Source organism: Callithrix jacchus, chromosome 15, assembly GCF_049354715.1.
Source record: "Callithrix jacchus isolate 240 chromosome 15, calJac240_pri, whole genome shotgun sequence".
NCBI classification, from domain to species: Eukaryota; Metazoa; Chordata; class Mammalia; order Primates; family Cebidae; genus Callithrix; species Callithrix jacchus.
In genome coordinates this window covers 66,738,945-66,761,924 of record NC_133516.1, presented here as the reverse complement: position 1 = coordinate 66,761,924, position 22,980 = coordinate 66,738,945, and the positions used below count along the sequence as shown (strand labels likewise).

Below are 22,980 nucleotides of genomic sequence, written 5' to 3'. Positions count from 1 at the left end.
ACTCCATTAGAAAATAATAATAACAAAACAACTGTTTATCTTTAAATGGGAAGACCCAGATGCCAAAGCCCAACCACAGTACTGTTGGATAGTGCTCCTTCAAGTTTTCAAATACTCTCCAGCTGTCTTTAGGGAAATACTTGCCAAGGACCACCAGGACCTCCAACTAAAAGGCGAGATAGATTTCGTTACAATGTGTCAATGGCATATTAATAGCCAGTAGCACTAAAACAGACTCTGACCAGAACACTATACTGCCTTTTAATTTCCTGGCAGAAAAGGGATACAGTGTATCCAAAGAAAGAGGCATAGATCTCACAGCCCTCAGTCAAGTATCTCATGTCTGAGCTTTCCCAGGAGCAAATAAATCTACTCCTGAACCAGAGGGAAGCTCTTGCCAGGGTGGTCAGACCCACCACACAGCAGAAGCTATAAGGGGTTTTGGGGTTTGGCTGGGTTTTGCTGCATTTGGATTCCTAATTTTGGACTTACAACCAAACTTCTATATAAAGCTTCAAAATGAAGAGACATCAGGGAAGAAGTGAGAGGGAATGAAACTAAACCAGACTTGCAGTATTCTCAGCTTCTCAGCATTAAGCATTAGGTCAGCTTGCTCTCTGTGCTCTCTGACCTGCTTCCTCATAGGTGTTTGGTGCCTATTGTCCGAGCATCCCATAGACCCTACGTTATGTTCTATAGATAACAACTTGAGCATTATGAAACATTAAGTTTTCCCTTTGAGATATTCCTTCAGGTCCTGCATACTGATGAAACTACTGACTCAACTGGTCTGAAGGACCCCACTAATGCCAGCACATCTGAAGGACCCTATAAGGAGCTGACTCACCAAAGAATTCAGTTTCCACATCCTCATGATTTCATCCTCCTTGTTTTGACCAATCAATGACCCCAATTTTCTAGCCCTTCACACTCCATGGTCCCCTTAAAAATTTCAGCCCAGAACACCTTGGGGATATGGATTTGAGGGTTTCTTTCTATCTCCTTGATCAATGCCCTATGATTATTAAAGTCTTTCTCTGCTGCAAACCCTGCTGTCTCCATGTAATTGGTCTGTTAATGTGCAGGGGGCTTGGGAATCTGTTGCCTATAAAAAGCGTACTCAATGCAAAAGAGAGCAGAGCTTTAGACCTGGGAGGAATCTGCCCATGACTCTTGGGACCCCATGAGGAAGACAGGGCACCCAAAAAGAGGTCAGTGATACCTTGATTGTATTCCTCAAGGAGTCTTAGAGTTGCTAGAAGTCTCCTCTAGATCTCTGCTTGTGGAATTTAAGGTGGAAAAAAGAACGTGAAGTAGAAGTGAATAGGAATGGAAGAATAAGTCTTAAAGGAGCCAGTTTGGAGATATGTTAAGCTTTCCAAAAGGCCAATGAAATTTTACGATTTTCTAAGCAAAAATCATGCCGACAAGAAAGGAAGCAAACAGAGAGACAAAACCTGTAATTAAAAAGAGGTTACAGTCAACTGAAAAAAATTCCCACAAACAAGATCCAAAGGAGAAAAAGCAGAAAGCTCTTTGACCCCACAAAATTGTAGCCTGAATATCAGCTTTTAATTAAGTTGACTTCTGACTGTAGAGCTCTTTAAAAAATCCTTTCAAATCTCATATTATCATATTTTAGCCAGGACAAACAGCCAATATTCCTGGCTTCTGAACTTTTTTCTCAATCCAAAGATATTTTCCAAATGACTCACCAAAATCAATAAGCTTTAACCAATGTTATGACTTAATCAAGGACAGGTAAGACATCTCCCAAGAGGTGCAAAGCAGTCCTCACAAATTCCAGAATCATCTCAAAAACAGCTCAAAGAAAGGAAAGTTTCACTAGCTGCAAATGGGGTACCACCCACATTTTATCCGGCCATATTTTCTAGGGTCTCAGCTTCTCATCTGACATCTGCACATGAGGACCCAAAAGTCCCATGTGCAGCAGAGAGGAGAAGACAGGAAATCAAAAGCTGTCCATGGAAGGGAAAAGCATCAATAACAAATGAGTATCCCTCAAAGTCAAAAGTCACACACATATCAAAATAATTTTTTTAATAAATGTTTCTTCTCCTGAGTTAAAGAACTTACATTTCCAAAGAATTGTTTCCCTGACCAGGAATTGATCCCAAATTGCAGTGGTGAAAGCATGGAATCCTAATCACTAGACTACAGGATGAAGCACTTAAATTTTTTTTTTAATCCTGTAGGGGAATCCAAAAGAGGTATTTGAGCATTTAAAAATATTTTGACTTTAATTTTGTCAAGAGAATTTCTAAGGCTAGCTATGACACTATTATGTGTCTTTTTAAAATAGATCTTTCTATAAATAAAAATCAGGCAATTTTTTAGAATGAGAGACCCCTAAAATCCTTTTCAAATATGAGTCTTTTTAATTTAAATGATGCATCTTTTAAATACAGGCAATTAAAACTTCCAATAGTGTACTTGCTCCAACAGCAGCATAATCCAATAAGCCTTTTCATGGAAAGCCCAGGAGTCAACTTTCCAGGTTTAGAACAAGTTTTTACCATTTAAGCAAGAGATGTTCCTAGAAAGGGCAGAGAAGAAGCATTCTCCATGACCCCAAGAAATTTACCATCAGGAATAGGCTAAGATACTGGAAAACTGTTGTTGCCACTGACAGTTAAGAATGGTATTTGTGGCTCACACCTGTAATCCCTTTCCACTTTGGGAGACCGAGGCAGGTGGATCTCTTGAGGTCAGGAGTTCAAGACCCACCTGGACAATGTGGTGAAACCCCATCTCTACTAAGAATACAAAAATTAGCTGGGCTTGGTGACACATGCCTGTAATCCCAGCTACTCAGGAAGCTGAGGCAGGAGAATTGCATGAATCCAGGAGGCAGAAGCTGCTGCGAGCCAAGATCACGCCACTGCACTCTAGCCTGGGTGACAGAGCAAGATTCCATCTCAAAAAAAAAAAAAAAAAAAAAGAATTTCTTACCCTTCTGTACCCTTCTGATGGCTTGTTAGGTCCTATGACTCCCAGAAGAGCAGAGTAGCTTTGGTAACCTGCTCACAGTGTCCAAACTGGGATTCTCCCCAATCCCCTGCATGTTGACAAATTTGTATGCCTTTCCTCCTATTAATCTGTCTTTTGTCAGTTGATTTTCAGTGAACCTTCAGAAAGTGAAGAGTTTGCCCTTTGCTCCTATACATCTCTGATAAAGGACATGTGTCCACACTGTATAAAGAACTCTTAAAAACTTCACAATAATATAACCAAGAAACTAATATGAAATGGGCAAAAAATTTGAACAGACGCTTTACCAATGAAGCAAATAAATACATGAAAAGAGGCTCAGCATCATTAGTCATCAGGGAAATGCAAATTAAAACCTCAAGGAGAGATCCACTCAAATGACTCCAGTTTATTTTATTTATTTATTTTTAAAGACAATACTGAGTCCCATTGAGGATGTGGAGCAACTGGATCACTTACGTATTGCTGGTGGGAATGCAAAATGGCATAGTCACTCTGGAAAACTATTTGGCAGTTTCTCATAAAGTTAAATATATGCTTACCACATGACTCAGCAATTGCATTCCTAGGTATTTACCCTAGAGAAATGACAACTTACATTTTTACAGAAACCTATAGAGGAAGGTTTACAGTAGCTTTATACTTGTCAAAAGCTGGAAACAACCCAAATACCCCCAAGTGTCCCTCAGATAGTGAATGGACAAGCAAACTGTGATGCATCCATACAATAGATTATTAATCAGCAATTAAAAGGGACCAATTACTGATACCAACAACATGGTTGAATTACAAATGTATTGTGCCAATGGAAAGAAGCCAGATTCAAGAGAGTACATGTTGTATGATTCTATTTATGTGCCATTGTTGAAAAGGCAAAACCCACAGGGATAGAAAAGAAGCAAATGGTTGCCCAGGGTTTTAGGTAGGGTGAGTGGCCAACATCAAAGGGACAGCAGGAAATTTGGGGGATGATGGACCTCTTCTGTATCTTAATTTTGATAGTGGTTAATACTGGTAGTAATGCTGAACCATTTGATTGTGGAGGTTCAGCTTGTCAATACTGAAAAGGATGAATTTTTCCATGCATAAATTATACCTCAATAAACCTGACTTTAAAAAGTTACACTTTGGGGGGGGCTTTAAATAGAAGATGGAACTAAAAATGAATAGGCAACAATAGCACTGAAAATAGAAGAGTATGGTTCTAAGTTAAAATATTCTAAGATCCATTTCTATGTAGGAGGAGTATAGAGACCTTGATTTACTTTAAGGGTAAAGTTAATAAGGATAAGGGTAAAAACCAGGCACAGTGCCTCATACCTGCAATCCCAGTGCTTTGGGAGGCCGAGGTGGGAGGATTGCTTGATGAATTTATGACCAGCCTGGGCAACAAAGGCAAAACTTGGTCTCTACAAAGAATTTTTTAAAAGGAAAATAAGTAAAATGTAAGGGTAACTAGTAAGGTATAGAAATAAAATACAAACATCTCTTGCTTAACATCAATAATCCGTGTTAGAAATCAGAAGTTTTGTGTGAAAACATACAATAGGAAGAAGCCTAATTCTCATTATTTTAAATTAGCCAGGCACGGTGGCAGCACCTATGGTCCCAGCTACTTGGGAGGCTAAATTATGAGAATTGCTTGAAACCGGGAGGCAGAGGTTGCAGTGAGCCAAGATTGTACCGCTGCACTACAGCCTGGGTGACAGAGTGAGATTCCATCCAGAAAAAAAAAAAAAGGAGATTCCAGCAATAAACCCTCACAGATATTGGTGAGTTGATTTTTGACAGAAGAGCCAAGACCATTCATTAAGGAAATAACAGTCTTTTCACTCACACTGCTGGGAAACCTGGATATCCATTCAGAAAAGAATGAAGTTGGACCCTTACCTTATACGATATACAAAAATTAACTTACATGGACTACAGACCTAAATGTAAGACCGAAAGGTATAAAATTCTTACAAGAAAAAATAAGAAGAAAAGCATTATGACAACTGGATTTGGATATGACACCAAAAGCATAGACAACAAAAGAAAAAACAGATACATTATACTTCATTCAAAATTAAAAATGTTTGTGTATTGAAGAACACTATTCAGAGAGCGAAGGAAGAAGAATGAGAATAGATATTTATTTATTTATTTATTTTTGAGACGTAGTCTCCCTCCATCACCCAGTGTGGAATGCAGTGGTGCAAGCTCAGCTCACTGCAACCTCCGTCTCCCAGGTTCAAGCAATTCTCCTGCCTCAGCCTCCTTATTAACTGGGATTACAGGTGCCTGCCACCATGCCTGGCTAATTTTTGTATTTTTAGTAGAGACAGGGTTTTGCCATGTTGGCCAGTCTGGTCTCAAACTCCTGACCTCAACTGATACGCCCACCTTGGCCTTCCAAAGTTTTGGGATTACAGGTGTGAGTCACCGAGCCAGGCTGAGAAGAGACATTTCTCCAAAGAAGGCATACAAATGGTCAATAAATACATGAAAAGATGTACATCTCCAGTCGTTAGGAAAATACCAATCAAAACCTCAATGAAATACCACTTCATACCAAATTGATACCTATTAAAAAAACAAGTAAAAAACTGGAAAATAGCAAGTGTTGACAAAGAGATGGAGAAATTGGAATACTTGTACATTGCTGGTAGGAATGTAAAATGCTGCAGCCACTGTGGAAAACAATATTGCATTTCCTCAAAAAGTTAAACATAAAGTTACCATATAATCCAGCATTTAATTTCTAGGTATATACCTAAAATAATTAAAAGCAGACGCAAATATCTGTACACCAATGTTCATACCAGTGTTATTCACAATAGCCAAAAGGTGGAAACAACACACATGTGCATCAATGGCTGAGGACAGGCAAAATGTGGTATATACCTACAATAGAATATTGTTCAGCTTTAACAAGAATGAAATTCTGATACATGCTACAACACGGATGAACCCTGAAGAGATTATGCTAAATGAATAAGCCAGATACAAAAGGACAAATACTGTATGATTCCACTTAGATGAAGTGCCAGGAATCGGCAAATTCTTAGAGAGAAAGTAGAATAGAAGTTATCTGGGAGCAGGAAATAGAAAGTTTATTTTTATTTTTAATTTATTTTATTTTTTCTTTTTGAGACAAGATTTCTCCATGTTGATCAGGCTGGTCTTGAACTCCTGACCTCAGGTGATCCGCCTGCGTCAGCCTCCCAAGGAGCTGGGATTACAGGCGTGAGCCACTTCTCCCAGCCAGAAGTTGTTTTCTAATGGGTACACAGTTTCTGCTTAGGATAAAAAAAAATTTGGAAATGAACAGTGGTGATGGTCACTCAACATTGTGAATGTACTTAATGTCAGTGATATTTAATAATGGTTAAAAGGGTCAATTTTATGTTTTGTATATTTTACCATACACACACAAATCAAAACCAAAAATCATTGTTTCCCAATCCCAAATGAATTATACAGCTGTTAGCAAACAATTGTTTTATATGCAATAACATGATACTGCAATGACTCTTTTAGTTGTGACTCACTCAACAAGGACTGAGGTTCATACCCTCTTTGTTGACTTGAAGGAATGCTTTTTTAAAAAAAAAAAATTATAGAGAGACAGTCTCCCTCTGTCACTCAGGCTGGAGTGCAGTGGCTCAATCATATCTCGCTGTAATCTCGAACTCCTGGACTCAAGTGACTCCTGCCTTGGCCTACCAAATGCTGGGACTGCAGGTGTGAGCCATGTTGCCTGGCCAGGGAATGCTTTTCAAAGAATACTTGATTCTGATATTCTACCAATAGTAGTTGGAATGTATCTTAAGATATTTCATGCACTGAATTTTGTATAAAATGCTTTACTGAGTTTTGGGGACATAATATAAAATTTTGTTATATAAATATTGGTCAAAAAAATTATGTTGAAAGGCAGTTTGTATAAAGTTCTGGTATTGAAAACCAAGAGAAAAATGCTAAACGGGGAGCAGTCTCACAAGGTATGAATTACAGATTTCTAAACAAGCAGATGGAAAACAAAGAATAAAGAAAATTTAAACAATAAAATGAAGGCTGAAAGGTGAGAAAGATGCATAGAAAAAGCATAGTGAATGTAAAACACCAAATTAGATGGTAGAAATAAATTGGAATTGATCAATAATCACCATAAATGTAAACAGATTAATTTTACCTATTATGAGACATAGACTTTCATATTGGATTTCTTTCTTTTTTTCCCAATCCACATACCCTGGCATCATATTGGATTTCTCTATTTCATTTTTACAAAAGGCATGTCAAAAACATATGACACAGAGTCTGGGTGTGGTGGCTCATGCCTGTAATCCCAGCACTTTGGGAGACTGAGATGGGCAGATCACCTGAGGTTGGGAGTTTGAGACCAGCCTGACCAACATGGAGAAACCCCGTCTCTATTAAAAATACAAAATTAGCCAGGCATAGTGGCGCATTCCTGTAATCCCAGCTAGTCAGGAGGCTGAGGCAGGAGAATTGCTTGAACCAGGAGGCAAAGGCTGTGGTGAGCTGAGATTGTGCCATTGCAATCCAGCCTGCGCATCAAGAGCGAAACTCTGCCTCAAAAACAACAACAACAACAACAACAAACAAACAAACATATGACACAGAAAGGTTAAAGGTAAAGGAATATGTACCAGAGAAATACTAGCCAAAAGAATCCATTATGAAGCTAACAACTTAGTCTAATTATATGTAGCAAAACTTGACAGACTCACTGGAGAAACTAGAAAATCAGCAATCACCATGGGAGATTTTTCTCCCCAACATTTTAAAATAAAAAATTTCCAATATCTTAGAAGTTGAAATAATTTTACAGTGTAAAGTAAAAAGTGAAAAAAAGAAGGAAAAAGAAAAAATAAGTTAAATGACAAAGAGTCTTATAGTATACAGCCATATGCTCACTGCCTAAATTCTACCAATAACATTTGCAATGTCTTATCACATATCTCTTCATCTTCATCTCTCCATCTTTCTATTAATCTATTTTGTGTTTTATGCATTTCAAAGTAAATTTTTTAAAAAGGTCTCTTGTCCTTTAGGTCTCCCGAGTAGCTGGGATTACAGGTGTACACTATTGTGCCTGACTAATTTTTGTATTTTTAGTAGAGATGGGGTGGTTTCACCATGTTGGCCAGGCTAGTCTCAAATTCTTGACCTCAGGTGAGCCACCTGCCTCAGCCTCCCAAAGTGCTGGGATTACACAGGTGTGAACCACTGCTTTTGGCCTACGATTCAATTCTTTACAACTGCTCTGCAAGTGCATTTCCAATACTACTGCTATTTCTACTCTTTGGACAAGTCACTTTGTACTAAACTTTAACGATAATCACTTACATGTATAGTGTTGGTTATAAACACATGCACTGGCATCAGACCATCTGAGTTCAAGGGTCATTTCTGCACATTACTAACTGCTTTTACGTCTCAGTTTCCTCATCTTTAAAGTGAGGATGATAACAATAGTAGTGTCTTCTTCCAAAATTTTTCAAGATTGAATGAGATATTGTGCACGCAAAGTGCTGAGCACTTGAAGAACATTCAAAAGCTATTTGCTGTTAATATTGCATATCTAGAAAGTGGTAGTTCCAGGAACGAAATCTGGGTTTGTTTTCATCCACACCTCATGCATGCATTCCTTACATCAATCTTTAAGTTCCTAAGCCCCTAAGGATAGGAATTAGAGCTATAAAGTCAGATAAATAGGTATTTGTATTCTAACCCTGATACCTAAGAGCTTGTGTGATTTGGCTTTTTTTGTTGTTGTTCTTTAAAAAAAAAGTATAACTCTACAGAGTACAGTCCAGGTGTGGTGACTCACACCTGTAATTCTAGCACTTTGGGAGGCCAAGGTAGGTGGATCACTTGAGGTCAGGAGTTCAAGACCAGCCTGACCAACATGGTGAAACTCCATCTCTACTAAAAAATACAAAAAAATTTAGCCAGGCATGGTGGTGTGCACCTGTAACCCCAGCTATTCAGGAGGCTAAGCCATGATAATCACTTCAACCCAGGAGGCAGAGGTTGTGGTGAGCTGAGATCACACCACTCCACTCTAGCCTAGGCAACACAGTGAGACTCCATCTCAAATAAATAAGTGTATGGAATACAAGTGAAATTTTGTTTCATGCATAGATCGTGTCATGGTAAAGTCAGGGTTTTTAGGATACTCCTCACCCAGATAATGTGCATTGTATCCATTAAGTAATTTCTCATTATCCTCCCCCCACTCTCACCCTTCTGACTTTCCATTGTCTATTATTACACTTGTATGTGTTTTTAAAAATTATCTGAACCTTATTTTTCTAACTTATAACATTGAACCTACAGGTTCAGCCGTTGTACTGCTTAACCTTACATGGTGAAATACATAAGGTGCTGGTCACACAGTAGATGCTCAGTTAACATTAGCACAGAGGATTTCATCTTCTGTGGGAGGTTAGGTCCTAAAGACAAATGCAATTGGGGAGGTGTATGGTATAAATTATTCTTGAAAAATTCCTTAATTGTCCATAAAATACAATAACCAAGGTTTTATATATATTATTCCATCCTGTACTTCACAGGCACTAAAGTTGGAGAAAACAGAGAAACTAAAGAAAGAAACAAAGAAAGTCTATTTGAAGATGTGAAAACATTCAACCGTTCTGCCTTTTAAAAAAAATCATTATTCCTTTGAAAATATGGGAGACATGGAAAATTCTAAATGATTCATATTTGCCTATAGAATTTGCTCTTTATAGGTTCTTAATCTATGAAGTCTACAAAGCATTAATACATAAACTAGATACATTTGTGCTTGTGAAGATAAAGATAAACAGGATAGTCATCTCTTAAGGAATCAGTCTTTAAATTAAATGTGTGTATGAAACCATCATTATATGTTGAAATGGAAAACCTGTAGGATTTGTCTATTGTAATTTTTTGTTGTGTGTGTGTGAGACGGAGTTTTGCTCTTGTTACCCAGGCTGGAGTGCAATGGCGCGATCTTGGCTCACCGCAACCTTCACCTCCTGTGTTCAGGCAATTCTCCTGCCTCAGCCTCCTGAGTAGCTGGGATTACAGGCACGCGCCACCATGCCCAGCTAATTTTTTGTATTCTTAGTAGAGACGGGGTTTCACCATGTTGACCAAGATGGTCTCGATCTCTTGACCTCGTGATCCACCCTCCTCGGCCTCCCAAAGTGCTGGGATTACAGGCTTGAGCCACCATGCCTGGCCCTTGTAATTTTTTAAAACAGAGACAGGGCCTTGCTATATTGCCCAGGGCCTTGAAGATATTTTTTTCCCCAAACTCCTGGGCTAAAGAGATCCTCCTATAATGAGGTCAAGAGATCAAGACCATCTGGCCAACATGGTGAAACCCCGTCTCTACTAAAAATACAAAAATTAGTTAGGCATGATAGTGCACACTTGTAATCCCAGCTACTTGGGAGGCTGAGGCAGGAGAATCCCTTGAACCCGGGAGGCAGAGATTGCAGTGAGCCAAGATTGTGCCATTGCACTCTAGCCTGGGTGACAGAGCGAGACACGAAAAAAAAATTGAATCCATTCTTGAGAATGGTTTATATGACATGACAATTAAGAATGTGGGCTTTGAATCAGATTGCTTGGGGATGAACCCCAGCTCTTCTACTTGCTAGAGGTGTGACTTTGGGCATATCAAAGAACCTCAGTGTTCTCATCTGTAAAATGGGCATACAGTAGTGCCTCGCTGTATCAGTTTGCTAGGGCTGCCATAAAAAATATTACACACTGTGTGGCTTGAACAACAAAAATTAATTTTCTCACAGTTTTGGAGGCTAGAAGTCTAAATGTTGACAAATGTTGTTTCTTCTGAGACTTCTTTCCTTGGCTTATAGATGGCTGCCTTCTTGCCATGTCCTCGCACAATTATCCCTTGGTCTCTGTGTTGTCTGTGTCTTAATCTCTTTTTATAAGGATTCCAGGCATTTTGGATTAGGGCCCACCCATATGACCTCTTCTATATCTTTGTCATCTCTTTAAAGGCCCTGTCTCAAAATACAGTCACATTCTAAGGTATTGGGCAATTGGACTTTAACATATCAATTTTATAGGAGATCCAATTCTGCCAGAACACTACCTCATAGAGTTACTGTGAAGATTAAATGAGATGATACAGGTAAGACAATGAACAGGGGACCTAGAATGCAGTAAGAGCTACCAGCAAGCTGCAAATCACTCCTCAGCAGGATATTGGCTAAAAGTGCTCAGGGCTTCTCTTCTCATCCAAATGCAGTCCAGAATCATCCTTGCTTAGGAGCTGCAGTCCCCATCTGAATCGCATGAGTCTTCCATTCTGGTCTGGCCCCTCCCTAGGGTCGATAAGATGTTCTTCCCATAGAAAGCTCTCAAATTTTCTTTCTGTAACTGCACCAAGTTTAGTCTTTAGAATGAGAACATGTCCTGTCCCAGCTTCTTAAGGCTCAGAAAGTGCATTTCCAATACTACTGCTATTTCTACTCTTCGGACAAGTCACTTATTATTAAACTTTAATGATAATCACTTGCATTTATAGCCTCTTTCAGTTTACAAAGCTCTTATCCATTATCTCTTTTAATCCTCACAACATCTGTGAGAAGGAATTACGTTCTTCTCCACTTGACAAATGAAGAAAACAATGCTCTGAGGAGTAGCATCGTCATCCTGGTTACACAGTTAACATGTGGCAGAGATAGGCTTCAAATTCTGGTCTTCTACTTTCAATCTATCAGGACTGGCTCACTCATCCAGGCACTTTTCTTCCTCCCTCCCTCCCTCCCTCCCTCCCTCCCTCCCTCCCTCCCTCCCTCCCTCCCTTCCTTCCTTCCTCTTTCTCTCTTTCCCTTTTTTTCTTTCACAGAGTTTCACTGTTGTCGCCCAGGCTGGAGTGCAATGGTGCAATCTCAACTCATTGCAACCTCTGTCCCCTGGGTTCAGGCGGTTCTCTTGCCTCAGCCTCCTGAATAGTTGGGATTACAGGTGCACGCCACCACACCCGGCTGACTTTTGTATTTTTAGTAGAGATGGGGTTTCACCATTTTGGCCAGGTTGATCTCCAACTCCTGACCTTAGGTGATTCACCCACCTTGGCCTCCCAAAGTACTGGGATTACAGGTGTAAGCCACTGGGCCTGGCCCAGGCATTTTTCTATAAAAGTGGTATATTGGATAAATAATGCCCCTACCTCTTTCGGAGGAATGTAGGTAAATTATTGAGGTTAGTTATTTTGATTGGAAGTTATTAAAAACTAACTCAAACTGGTTTAAGCAAAAATTGGTTTATTAACAGTTTGGAAGTAGATTTTCAGGCACAGATGGATCCAAGTGCTCAGACTATGTCACCTGAATGCTCTCTCTCCATTTCTTTCTTCTTCTTCCGCCTCCTCCTCCTCCTCCTCCTCTTTTTCTTCTTCTTCCTTTTTTTTTTTTGAGAGGAGTCATGTTCCATTGCCCAGGATGGAGTACAGTAGCAGGATGTCGGCTCACTACAATCTCTGCCTCCCAGGTTGAAGGGATTCTCCTGCCTCAGCCTCCCAAGTAGCTGAAATTACAGGCATTCCCCACCATGTCTGGCTAACTTTTATATTTTTAGTAAAGACAGGGTTTTGCCATGTTGGCCAGGCCAGTCTTAAACTCCTGACCTGAAGTGACCTGCCTGCCTCGGCCTCCCAAAATGCTGAAATTACAGGTATGAGCCACCGTGCTGGCCTCCTTCTCCATTTCATAGCTTTCCTTTATGTAGACATTATTTTTAGACAAGTTCTCTGCTGAAGCTCTGTCTCTACTAGCTTCAGCTCACAATTCCCTCAGCTCAACACATGCAATAGAAAGCGAATACCTCTTTTCTGTAAACTGCAACACATGAGCTGGATATTATTCTCAACTCTTTGACCTGGGTTATGGGCCCATTCATAAACCAGTCACTGTGTCCAGGACAGTGGACTATTCTCATTGTCCAGGCCTGGACATTTGTCCCCTCTGGAGTGGAGTATGGTGTGTGTGTGTGTGTGTGTGTGTGTGTGTGTGTGTGTATGACAGAGAGAGAGAGAGAAAGAGAGAGAGAGAGAGAGACCCACTAAGGGATCAAGTGTGGAGAAAGAAAGTTCTTCAAAGAAAAAGCACTGTTGTCAGAAATGAGTGGGTGGTGGGCAGACCTCTAAAGGGTGTCTTTGCTCTGTAGAGCAGCCACAGAGGACCTGGGGGTCCATCTTAGCAAAAACTCTCACTTCTTGCCTTGAGGGAAAGTAGTAAGTGGATTTTTATGATTTTTTTCCCCAGGACTGCTTAGCTTGGCTCAGCAGGCTAGACAATAAGGCAATAATTCAGGCAGGGTAAGGAGTAAAGAGTAATAAATGACCTGGTATACTCAAGACAGGACCCAAACCAAGAGCAGCCCAGAGGGGACTCTGAGATGCTCTTTAACAATGGCCACCACCCTGCTCCTTGCCCCCATCACCTTCTGTCTTCTGTGAAGCTGTGAGCTCCATAAGAGCTCACGGGCAGGGACCATGTCTGTTTCACTGACCACCTTCTCCCCAGTGCTTAGTCTGGTAACTGTGGCTGGCACATCACAGGGAACTCACACATTTATTGGATGATTAAATAAATTAATGAATCAGGTTGATCAGTCTGACTGGCAGGTGTTGGGCACATTGTGTAAAGAGACCACCAAGCAGGCTTCATGTGGGCAATGAGGCCATTTTATTTGGTGCTTAGGTGCAAGCAGGCCAAGTCCAAGAAAGGAGTTAGGCGAGGGGTGTAGGAATAGAAACTGGTTTATAGGTTGGGGCAAAATGGTCAGTTAAAGGTGGTTGTCTATTTTAGGGAGGGGAAGGGTGTCATAGGATGCATGGTCACAAGGGTAGAGGGTTATCTATTACAAACAGGCCTAGTCATAAGGGTGGGGGTTATTGGTTGCAAGCAGTGGGAAGGGTTCAGTTACAGGGGTGGGGGACTTGAGAAATGTAATGTTTGGGGGAGAAATTTCACAAGGTTGAGCAGAAACAATGGTTGAATATTTTAGGGAGTGAGCAATCAGTTGAGGCAGGAACCAGTCGTTTCAACTCTCTTTGTGGCCATCCAGTTACTTCAGACTTTCTGGCTCCTGGAGACCATTAGGAGGTGTACGTGCAGGTCACCAAGACTATAATGGCCTGGTTTGGACTTAGCGCCTGACAGCAGGATCTATCTACCTCTCTGGATAAATCAACCCCCTTCTTTGACCTCTGTTCCCCATCTATAAAGTGGGAATACGTATAGAATGAAACGTTCTCCACAGACCCTTCAGCTCATGATTCCAGCATAGCAGGGTTCTCAGGAAACAGCCAGGCTGCCTTTCAAGAAACCAAGTAGAAGGGGCAACCAAAATTTATTGAGCACCTCATGTTCAGGGGCTGAATGAGACAAATTCATATGGCTCCAAGGTCTTTAAATTATGGAATTTTATGGATCCATAACTTTAATAAAATTTGGGATTGAAATAGACTACCTATTTTTATTTTGCCAAATAAAGACATTTTAAAAACCTTCCATTAACTATCACCACTATTTCTTAAAGTAAGTGGATTTTTTTGCGCTAAGAAAGTAGGAAATACATAATCTCAAAACAAAAAGAGCAGTCCTACTTCCCCACTGGAGAAAAGATAACTGGCAATCTTACATGATTTTTTTTTGCACGTAGAAATTCATTTCTTGTTGTATTTTATTATTTCTTTTAGAGATGAGGTCTGTCTCTGTAGCCCAAGCTAGAGTGCAGTGGCATGATCATAGCCCATAGCAGCCTTGAACTTCTGGCCTCAAGCGGTTCCCCCACCTTACCCTCCCTAGTAGCTTGGATGACAGGCACAAGACACTGTTCCCAGCTCCAGATAGATGTTTTGAGATTGACCTGTGTATGGGGTCCAGTGTTTGAGACCTGCTAACATGGATTACTTTTTGCCACTTCACCCCACTTATATATCCATCCACTTTACAGATGAGGAGACAGGTTTAGAGAGAGTGGTAGTGCAAGGTCACAGAGACAGTGTTAGTCTCAGTTTGTCTGGGTTTCAACCCACATCATCTTGACAGGTCCTAAGCCAAAGGCTATTTTCCAGCTGGGAAGGAAATGACACATGCTCTCTCTGTTGCAGTGCCCCTGGGGTGTTCTGTGGCCTAACCCTGTGCCTGGCCTTTGATGCTTTGTTCTTTAACACATCTTTATGGTGTGCCTACTTCATGTCAGGCGCTGGGCTGGGGGCAGGGGAGAGGGTAGGGAGGGAAACTCAAAATGTCCCAGCCCCTTTCTCTCCTGTCCCCCAGTACTCACTCTGGGTCCCGTTCCCCAGGCTTGGCTCCCTATCCTGGTGGCCAAGGAATCCCCATCGCAGGCGTGGGCTGCTAGCAGTTTAGGGGGTTCCCTCTCCCAGGGGTGTTAGCAGTTTCCTAGGAGACTCTGGGAACCTTCAACGCCTCCAAGACCCAAAGGACCGAAAGCGTAATGGTGTAACTTCAGGCACTGTGCTAGGTTGTAGGGGAGGTAATTGGGAGCAAGAGATCCAGTTCAAATCCTATCAGATAATACTCCCTCCAGCCCCTCCCCGACTCCCGTGGGCTTTGTGGGGCCTCACAGCACCTCAGCTCAGAATGGAAGAAGGGAGGCTCCCACATCAGGGGACCCTACTGTGGAGGGGTGCTTGCTGCCCTGGCTGGGGGACGCCGGGGATCGTGGCCACCCTTCCCTCCAAATACCAGAACCAGGAGCATCCTTCCCTGGTTCCGCCCCGCTCCATCCTGCACGCCCGCGCGGGAGCGCGCCTCCTCTGGGCCGCGCTGGTGCACGAGAGAGCGCGCCTTGGCGCGGGAGCGCGCCCCGGGGAGAACCCGAGCAAGATGGAGGCCGCGCAGAGGCCGCCGCCTGGGCCGAGGCAGCCGCTGCTGGGAGCGCCGAGCCGCGGCGCCTAGGCCGTGCCAGTCCAGGATCCGCTGCCCCTGACCGTGCCCAGGTTGGTCTCCCCGCACCCTCTCCCCTCGGCCGCAGCCTCGCGCGCGTCCGGCCTGGGCGCGGGGCAGCCGCCCCCCCCAACCCTGGCCCTACTTGGGCCCGGCCGCTCCCCAGCCCCCCGGGGACAGTCCCTGCACACCGCCCGCCCCTCGCGGGCCCCGCTGCCCAGCAGCCCCGGTCTTTCGTCCCTTTGGCCTGGAAAGCCCCTCTCCCCAATCCTGGCCCGCCAATCCTAGGCTCCCTCCAGCCTACCTCCAGCCCTGGCTTCTGAGGACACCCCCCCACCTCGCCCCGTGTCCAGTAGTCCCAGCCGACTCCCCTCTAGCCGTATCCTAATTTTGCCACTTTGCCCTCTTAGACCCTCATACCAGCCCCCATTTCCCGTCCCTGCCCCCATATCATCTTCCCAGTCACCCAGTCCCAGCCTCTTTAATTCCCTCTTTCCCTATCCTAGAAGCGCCCACCACCGCCTCATAGTCCCTTCCTAGACACCCAATACCAGACCTCCTTCTACCCCTTAATACCAGCCCCCAAATTTTTCTAAGGAGCTCCTCAAATTCAGCCCCTCTGCTAATCCTCCAATGCCAGTCTCCAGCCTCCATTCCACCTCCCCCCCCGTCCCCTCCTACTCCCCTAATACCAGCTCCCAAATCCCCTCCCCAACTCCCCCATGACCACTTTCAAGCACCTCCCCCTCACTTTCAGGTCTCATATCCCCATCCCAGGAGCCCCCCAACTTTTTCATGGCCCCTTCCTAGGTCCCCCAATAGGACACCTTTGCCAGTCCCCCTAGACACCGCCCCAACACGCTCATGACCCCCTCCTCTCTCCCCATATCAGCTCTCAGACGCCCCCAGCTCTGCCCCAGGCCCCGCCCTCGCGGGTTCCTTGACTCAGGCCCGCTTCTCGCGTGCGTCCCCAGCTCCCGCCCGGCAGCAGCCCGGCGCTCCGTCCCGGGCCGGCGGCCCCAGCCAGCCGCCGCCGCCGCCGGCCCCGCCCCCGGGCACCATGCTGCCCTCGCAGGAAGCCTCCAAGCTCTACCACGAGCACTACATGCGGAACTCACGGGCCATCGGCGTGCTGTGGGCCATCTTCACCATCTGCTTCGCCATCATCAACGTGGTGGTCTTCATCCAGCCCTACTGGGTGGGCGACAGCGTGAGCACTCCCAAGCCTGGCTACTTCGGCCTCTTCCACTACTGCGTGGGCAGCGGGCTGGCGGGCCGCGAGCTCACCTGCCGGGGCTCCTTTACCGACTTCAGCACCATCCCGTCCAGCGCCTTCAAGGCGGCCGCCTTCTTCGTGCTGCTCTCCATGGTGCTGATCCTTGGCTGCATCACCTGCTTTGCGCTTTTCTTCTTCTGCAACACGGCTACGGTCTACAAGATCTGCGCCTGGATGCAGCTCTTGGCAGGTAGGGGAGGGGGTGGGCAGAACCCCCGGAACAGGCGCCGAGGACGGGACTCCTTCCTGCCAGGTCCCCTTCCTGAAGGAGTCAGATAGATTCTGCTTCTCTGTGTTAAGACACACACCTCCTTGGCTGACGGACCCTCAGTGGCTGCTGGGGAGGGGGTGCGCTGGAGAGAGACACCTTAGGGCAGGGTACAGAGCCTTAGGACTGGGTAGGTGGGTCTGTATGCTTGGATATGGGCAGACTGCATTTATTGATGGGTTGGCTTCATGTTAGTGTCTCTAAGGGTCTCTGTTGGCTATCTTGGGGGAAATATTTATCTGAATGAGGGGTTGCTGTAGGTATGATCGATTTCTGTTAGGTTGAAAAAAAGCAGGATATAGGGAATCAAGAGTTCTGGCTTGGACTTTTAACTTACTGACACTATCAACTTGGGTGTTTCACTTTACTTCTCTGAGGCTTGGTTTCCTCGTCTGTAGAACAGTGGAGAGGATTTCAAAAGGACAAACAAAAGAGTGTTTTGTAGCATTTAAAATGCTGTGGTAGGGTGGGAGAGGCTGTCTATAGTACTTATCCAATATTTTAGATGTGAGTGGTTGAAAGCACTGGGCAACATGGGTCTCTGGAGGGCAGGTCTCCATCCCCCACCCCCACCTTTGCACCAGGCAGGAAAGTTCTGGTGCCATGTCCAATGGGAATGAGTCCCTGGGACCCTCTGAAACGCTTGACCAAGACAGTCATCTTACCCTAAGAACCAGAGAAGGCCCTTTTGGGAATGAGAAATGCTGAGACAGTTTTCCAGGATCCATTAGAGTCCCCCACTTCCACCTACCTTTCGATCAGAGACAGATTTTGAAGACTCAGCAACTTGGGCTTTTGCTTAATTGCTGGCAGGAAAGAGAGTTGGTCTGGGGAAAGTGGGGCCAGGGGATGGGAGGGGTGAGGGAGGAGAGCAAGTGAAGGGAAAAGTTTGGAGTCTTCCAGGAATGAGAAAGAGAAGGGGGAAATGTGATTATCATGCAGCAGATTTTTTTTTTAAATAAGCACTTCAGGACATTCAACAAGTGTCTGCCATTCCAAAAGAGACCCTTGGAGGAGGCGTTACATCACTTGCTGATTATTCCATTGCTCAAAGTATTGCAGAGAATTAGCTTGGGAACATGGGGTGTAATCACTTGAATATTTTCATTGAGAAGAAACCTCTATCTTTTTTTTTTTTTTGAGATGGAGTCTTGCTTGTTGTCCAGGCTGGAGTGCAGTGGCACGATCTCGGTTCACTACAACCTCTGCCTCCCAGGTTCAAGTGATTCTTCTGCCTCAGCCTCCTGAGTAGCTGGGACTACAGACGCATGCCAACACACCTGGCTAATTTTTGTATTTTTAGTAGAGACAGGGTTTAACCATATTGGCCAGGCTAGTCTCAAACTCCTGACCTCGTGATCTGCCCGCCTCAGCCTCCCAAAGTGCTGGGATTACGGGCGTGAACCACCGTGCCCGGCCTGAAATCTCTATCTTTTAAAGGAGGAATGTAACTTTTGGAAATGGCTGGAAGTCACTCCAGGTCAAGTATAGAGAATACAATGGGTGATCAAATTGATATTTGTCACTTGGAATGACAGCCAAGGTGTGAGTATAAAGTCATGAAGCTGGTCTATTTCCACAAGAGGACTTTTACAAATGCAGGGAGGAATTACTGCCTCATTGGAAAAATTGCCCACCCTCCTAAAAGGACTACTTTGAAGAAGGCAGAGGTGGACATTCTAATGGACTTGTTTCAAATTCATCTCACCCAACTCAATTTAGTTGCGGATTTTTTTTAGGATCATTGAAGAGGGAGAAAGGTGAACTATAGGATGTGAGGAATATGGCTCCATTCTTCTCTGTGGTACCCAGGGAGGTGATATTATATATTTCTAGTGTATTTCTCCTACAAAGGCAAGCTGGAACCCTCAATTCATCAAACTTAATTTGGAGTCTGCAGATGGGTTGCTGACCTCTTGGCCTTCAAATTCTCTGTAATCTGTTTGGGCTTAATCTTGGAGATTTGATGAATTGTCCAACAACCCCCATACAATCATAGATTTTCAGGGACCTTAGAGATCAGCTCCTTCAAATCTCACCTCCCTGCCCCCTGTTTCCGAGAGAAGAAACTGAGTATAGAGACGAGAAGGGCTTACTTGAAGTCACACAGTTGGTAAGGGAGGAAGCTAGTTCTACAATTGGGGGTTCTTGACTTCTGGCTTTTCCTTACATTACTGCCCCACTCATGTGGACTGAGGGGGCAGTTGGCAGAATTGAGCAGTTTATTCCATTTTGTTCAGAGATTTCTGAGTTCTCTGGGTGAGTGACTAATTCACTTTGGTTAATAAAGTGACACCAGGACAGAGGCCAGAGCACTGGACTACGAGTGTTGGAATGGGGTTCTTGGCTGACTTGGATCTGTGACTCACCGTATAGTGTTAAGCAAGCCTTTTAGTTTAAATCTCAGTTTCCCATTTGTACAATAGGGAATGGGGAGCAGGTAGGTACGCTGATTTAAAGTATCTCTTGGGGACTAGGCGTGGAGACTCAAGCCTGTAATCCCAGCACTTTGGGAGGCTATAGCAAGCAGATCACCTGAGGTTGGGAGTTTAAGACCAGCCTGACCAACACGGAGAAGCCCCACCTCTACTAAAAGTAAAATAAAATAGCCAGGTGTGGTGGTGGATGCCTGTAATCCTAGCTACTCAGGAGGCTGAGGCAGAAGAATCTCTTGAACCTGGGAGGTGGAGGTTGTGGTGAGCTGAGATGGCACCATTGCACTCCAGCCTGGGCACCAAGAGTGAAACTCCATCTCAAAAATAAATAAATAAATAAAATAAAGTATCTTTTGGTCAGACATGGTGGCTCATGCCTATAATCCCAGCACTTTGGGAGGCTGAGGTGGGAAGATTGCTTGAGGCCAGGAGTTGGAGACTAGCCTGTTTTTTGTTTGGTTTATATCTGTGAAAAATAACATAAAATAAGTAAAAAATAAAGTATCTCTTTCAGTCCTGTGGGGATCCTGGAACAACTCTTTCATCAAGATCATTCCATTCAGAAAGTGATAAATCAGTCATCCTTAGAGGAACTGTGGAGAATCAAAGGGCTTTTCTTTGTGTCAGATAAGAATTAAAAAGTGCCTATCATAAGATATTGTTCCTGTTAACTTTTATTCAAGTATTTTAGGGTCTTCTGAGTACATAGCATGGGGCCATTGGAAAAATACAAAAAGACATTTATTCTTTTGTTTGTTTTTCACCCGCTCTGTAATCATCCCGATGCTTAGTTCTGTAATAGTGAGATGCATGAGACATCATCCCTGTCTCTAAGGATGTTAAATCTATACATTGTAATTCCTGCTCTCAGGGAGCATACTCTCTAATTAGGTCACTATATTAGTCAGCAGTCTTTCAGTGGCAAACGACAGAAACCAAACTCGAGCTGGCTTAAATAAATTAGAATAAAATAAAAAGGCTAGGGTTTATCGGCTCACTTAATTTGAAAGTCAAGAGTATTTGGCTTTGGGCATGGACAGAGCCAGAAGCTCATATCATGCCATGAAGAATCTGTCTCTCTCCATTTCTTGGTTCCTCTGTGTTCGCTCATTTTAAATCCACTTCTGTCTTCAAGGTGACAAATAAGGCTACTAGTAGCTCTAATTTACATTGTTTCAGCTTAGCAGGGCCTGTGGAAAAAGAACTCCAGCAAACATTCCAGGGCTGAGGCGGCAGATTAGCCCAGTTTGGTCAAGTGTCCACCTCTTAATTAATCATGGTGACTTTGTTTACAGCCTGAGCTACATGCCCATCTCTGGAACCACACATGGACTGATGGAGAAAGGTCGATTTCCTCAAAGATACATCAAGTGTGAGCAGCGGAAGAGGGGTAGCATGGGCAATACAAGCACTAAGCTCCCATTTCAGCCCCCTCAGTAGTTAGGACTATAGGCACACACCACCATGCCTGGTTAATTATTTAATTTAATTTATTTTTTGAGATGGAGTCTTGCTCTGTTGCCCAGGCTGGAGTGAGGTGGCATGATCTTGGCTCACTGCAACCTCCACCTCCTGAGTTCAAGCAATTTCTGGCTAATTTTTGTATTTTTTAGTAGAGATGGGGTTTTACCATGTTGGCCAGGCTGGTCTTGAACTGCTGAGCTCAAGTGATCGGCCCACCTCAGCCTTTGTTTTATTTTTCGTAGAGACAGGATCTCACTATGTTTTCCAGACTGTTCAACTCTTGGCCTCAAGTGATCCTCCCACCTCAGCCTCCCAAAGTGCTGAGATTATAGGCCTGAGCCACTGCGCCTGGTATATTTCCCCGGGTCTTGTTTCAGATTTGATTTGGGATTTTATTCTTCCGCTGTCTTTGTTGTATATCCATGATAACTGATAAACACGTTGAGAGAATTTATTTCCTCTCTCCCTCCTCCCCTCCCTCTTTCCTCCATTCCTCCCTCATTTCTTTTTTCTTCTCCCAACTCTCCCTTCCTTCCTCTCTCTCTTTTTAGTACTTTCAAGTGGCTGTTTTACTTTCTTTCCTCTCTTCTACTGTTCTCCTTTCCTTCCCACCCTTTAATTTTGCCTCACTTCTCTCTCCCCACCCCACTTCTTTTCTTTCTCTCATAAACCCTTTACTAAGAGCATCGTGTGTGTCTGTAAGGCACTGTGCTAGCCTCTAGAGATCCTGAGTAAGAATCCTTGCTCCCAGAGAGCTCATAGTCTGATGGGAGAGGCAGAAATCAAACACAGATCATCACAATGTGGTACAATACATGAAATGGGAGATTCATGCACAGGGTATTCTGAGGGCAGGGAGGGAACTTCCAACATGGTTAAGGACAGCCAAGGAGATTTTCCAAAAAGGGTAACATTTGAGCTGAGTCTTAAAGGATGGGTAGGAAAGAGGAAGAGGATGATCAAAGGCATGGAGGTGAGAATAGCTACTGTGTCTGGGGACTCTAAGGAACTAGACCAGGAAACGTAAGAGTTGAGACTGGGGAAGTGGGCTGGAGCTGGACTGTAGAGACCTTCTAAGTCATGGTAAGGAGTTCAGACTTAATTTTTGTTTGTTTTGAGACAGAGTCTGACTCTATTGCCTGGTCTGGAGTGCAGTGCTGTGATCTCAGCTCACTGCAACTTCTACTTCCTGGGTTCAAGCAATTTTCCTTCTTCAGCCTCCTGAATAGCTGGGATTACAGGTGCCCACCACCACGCCTAGCTAATTTTTGTATTTTTAGTAGAGATGGGTTTTCACCATGTTTGCCAGGCTGGTCTTGAACTCCTGACCTCAGATGGCTACCTTGGTATCCCAAAGTGCTGGGATTACAGGCATGAGCCACCATGCCTGACCTGACTTTATTTGTAGATGGCAGTGCATTGTTGAAGGTTTTTATTTTTATTTTTTCCAGACTTTTGCCTTTTTGGAAAAGTAATGCATGTACACATGACAAAATTTGGAAGGTAAAAAGGGCACACAGGCAGATATAAGTCTCCTTTACATCCTCACCCCCACCTGTTTCTCCCAGAGAC

The 22,980-nt window shown here is 43.8% G+C and overlaps 1 protein-coding gene across 4 annotated transcripts in view; it reads left to right on the top strand.

The window, feature by feature from the left end:
- The first annotated feature begins 15,882 nt into the window (after window positions 1-15,882).
- The window catches only part of LHFPL4 (LHFPL tetraspan subfamily member 4), a 48,496-nt gene continuing 41,398 nt past the window's right edge, over window positions 15,883-22,980 (top strand). For 2 of the 4 annotated variants that reach the window (XM_017965060.4, XM_035276224.2), the window contains exons 1-2: window positions 15,883-16,018; window positions 16,940-17,431. In XM_017965060.4, the coding sequence (XP_017820549.1) occupies window positions 17,026-17,431 (406 nt within the window). In that variant the 5' untranslated portion in view covers window positions 15,883-16,018; window positions 16,940-17,025. Of the gene's footprint in view, window positions 16,019-16,857; window positions 17,432-22,980 lie in introns of all 4 variants that reach the window. The other 2 variants (XM_078351592.1, XM_035276225.2) reach the window with 1 other exon arrangement.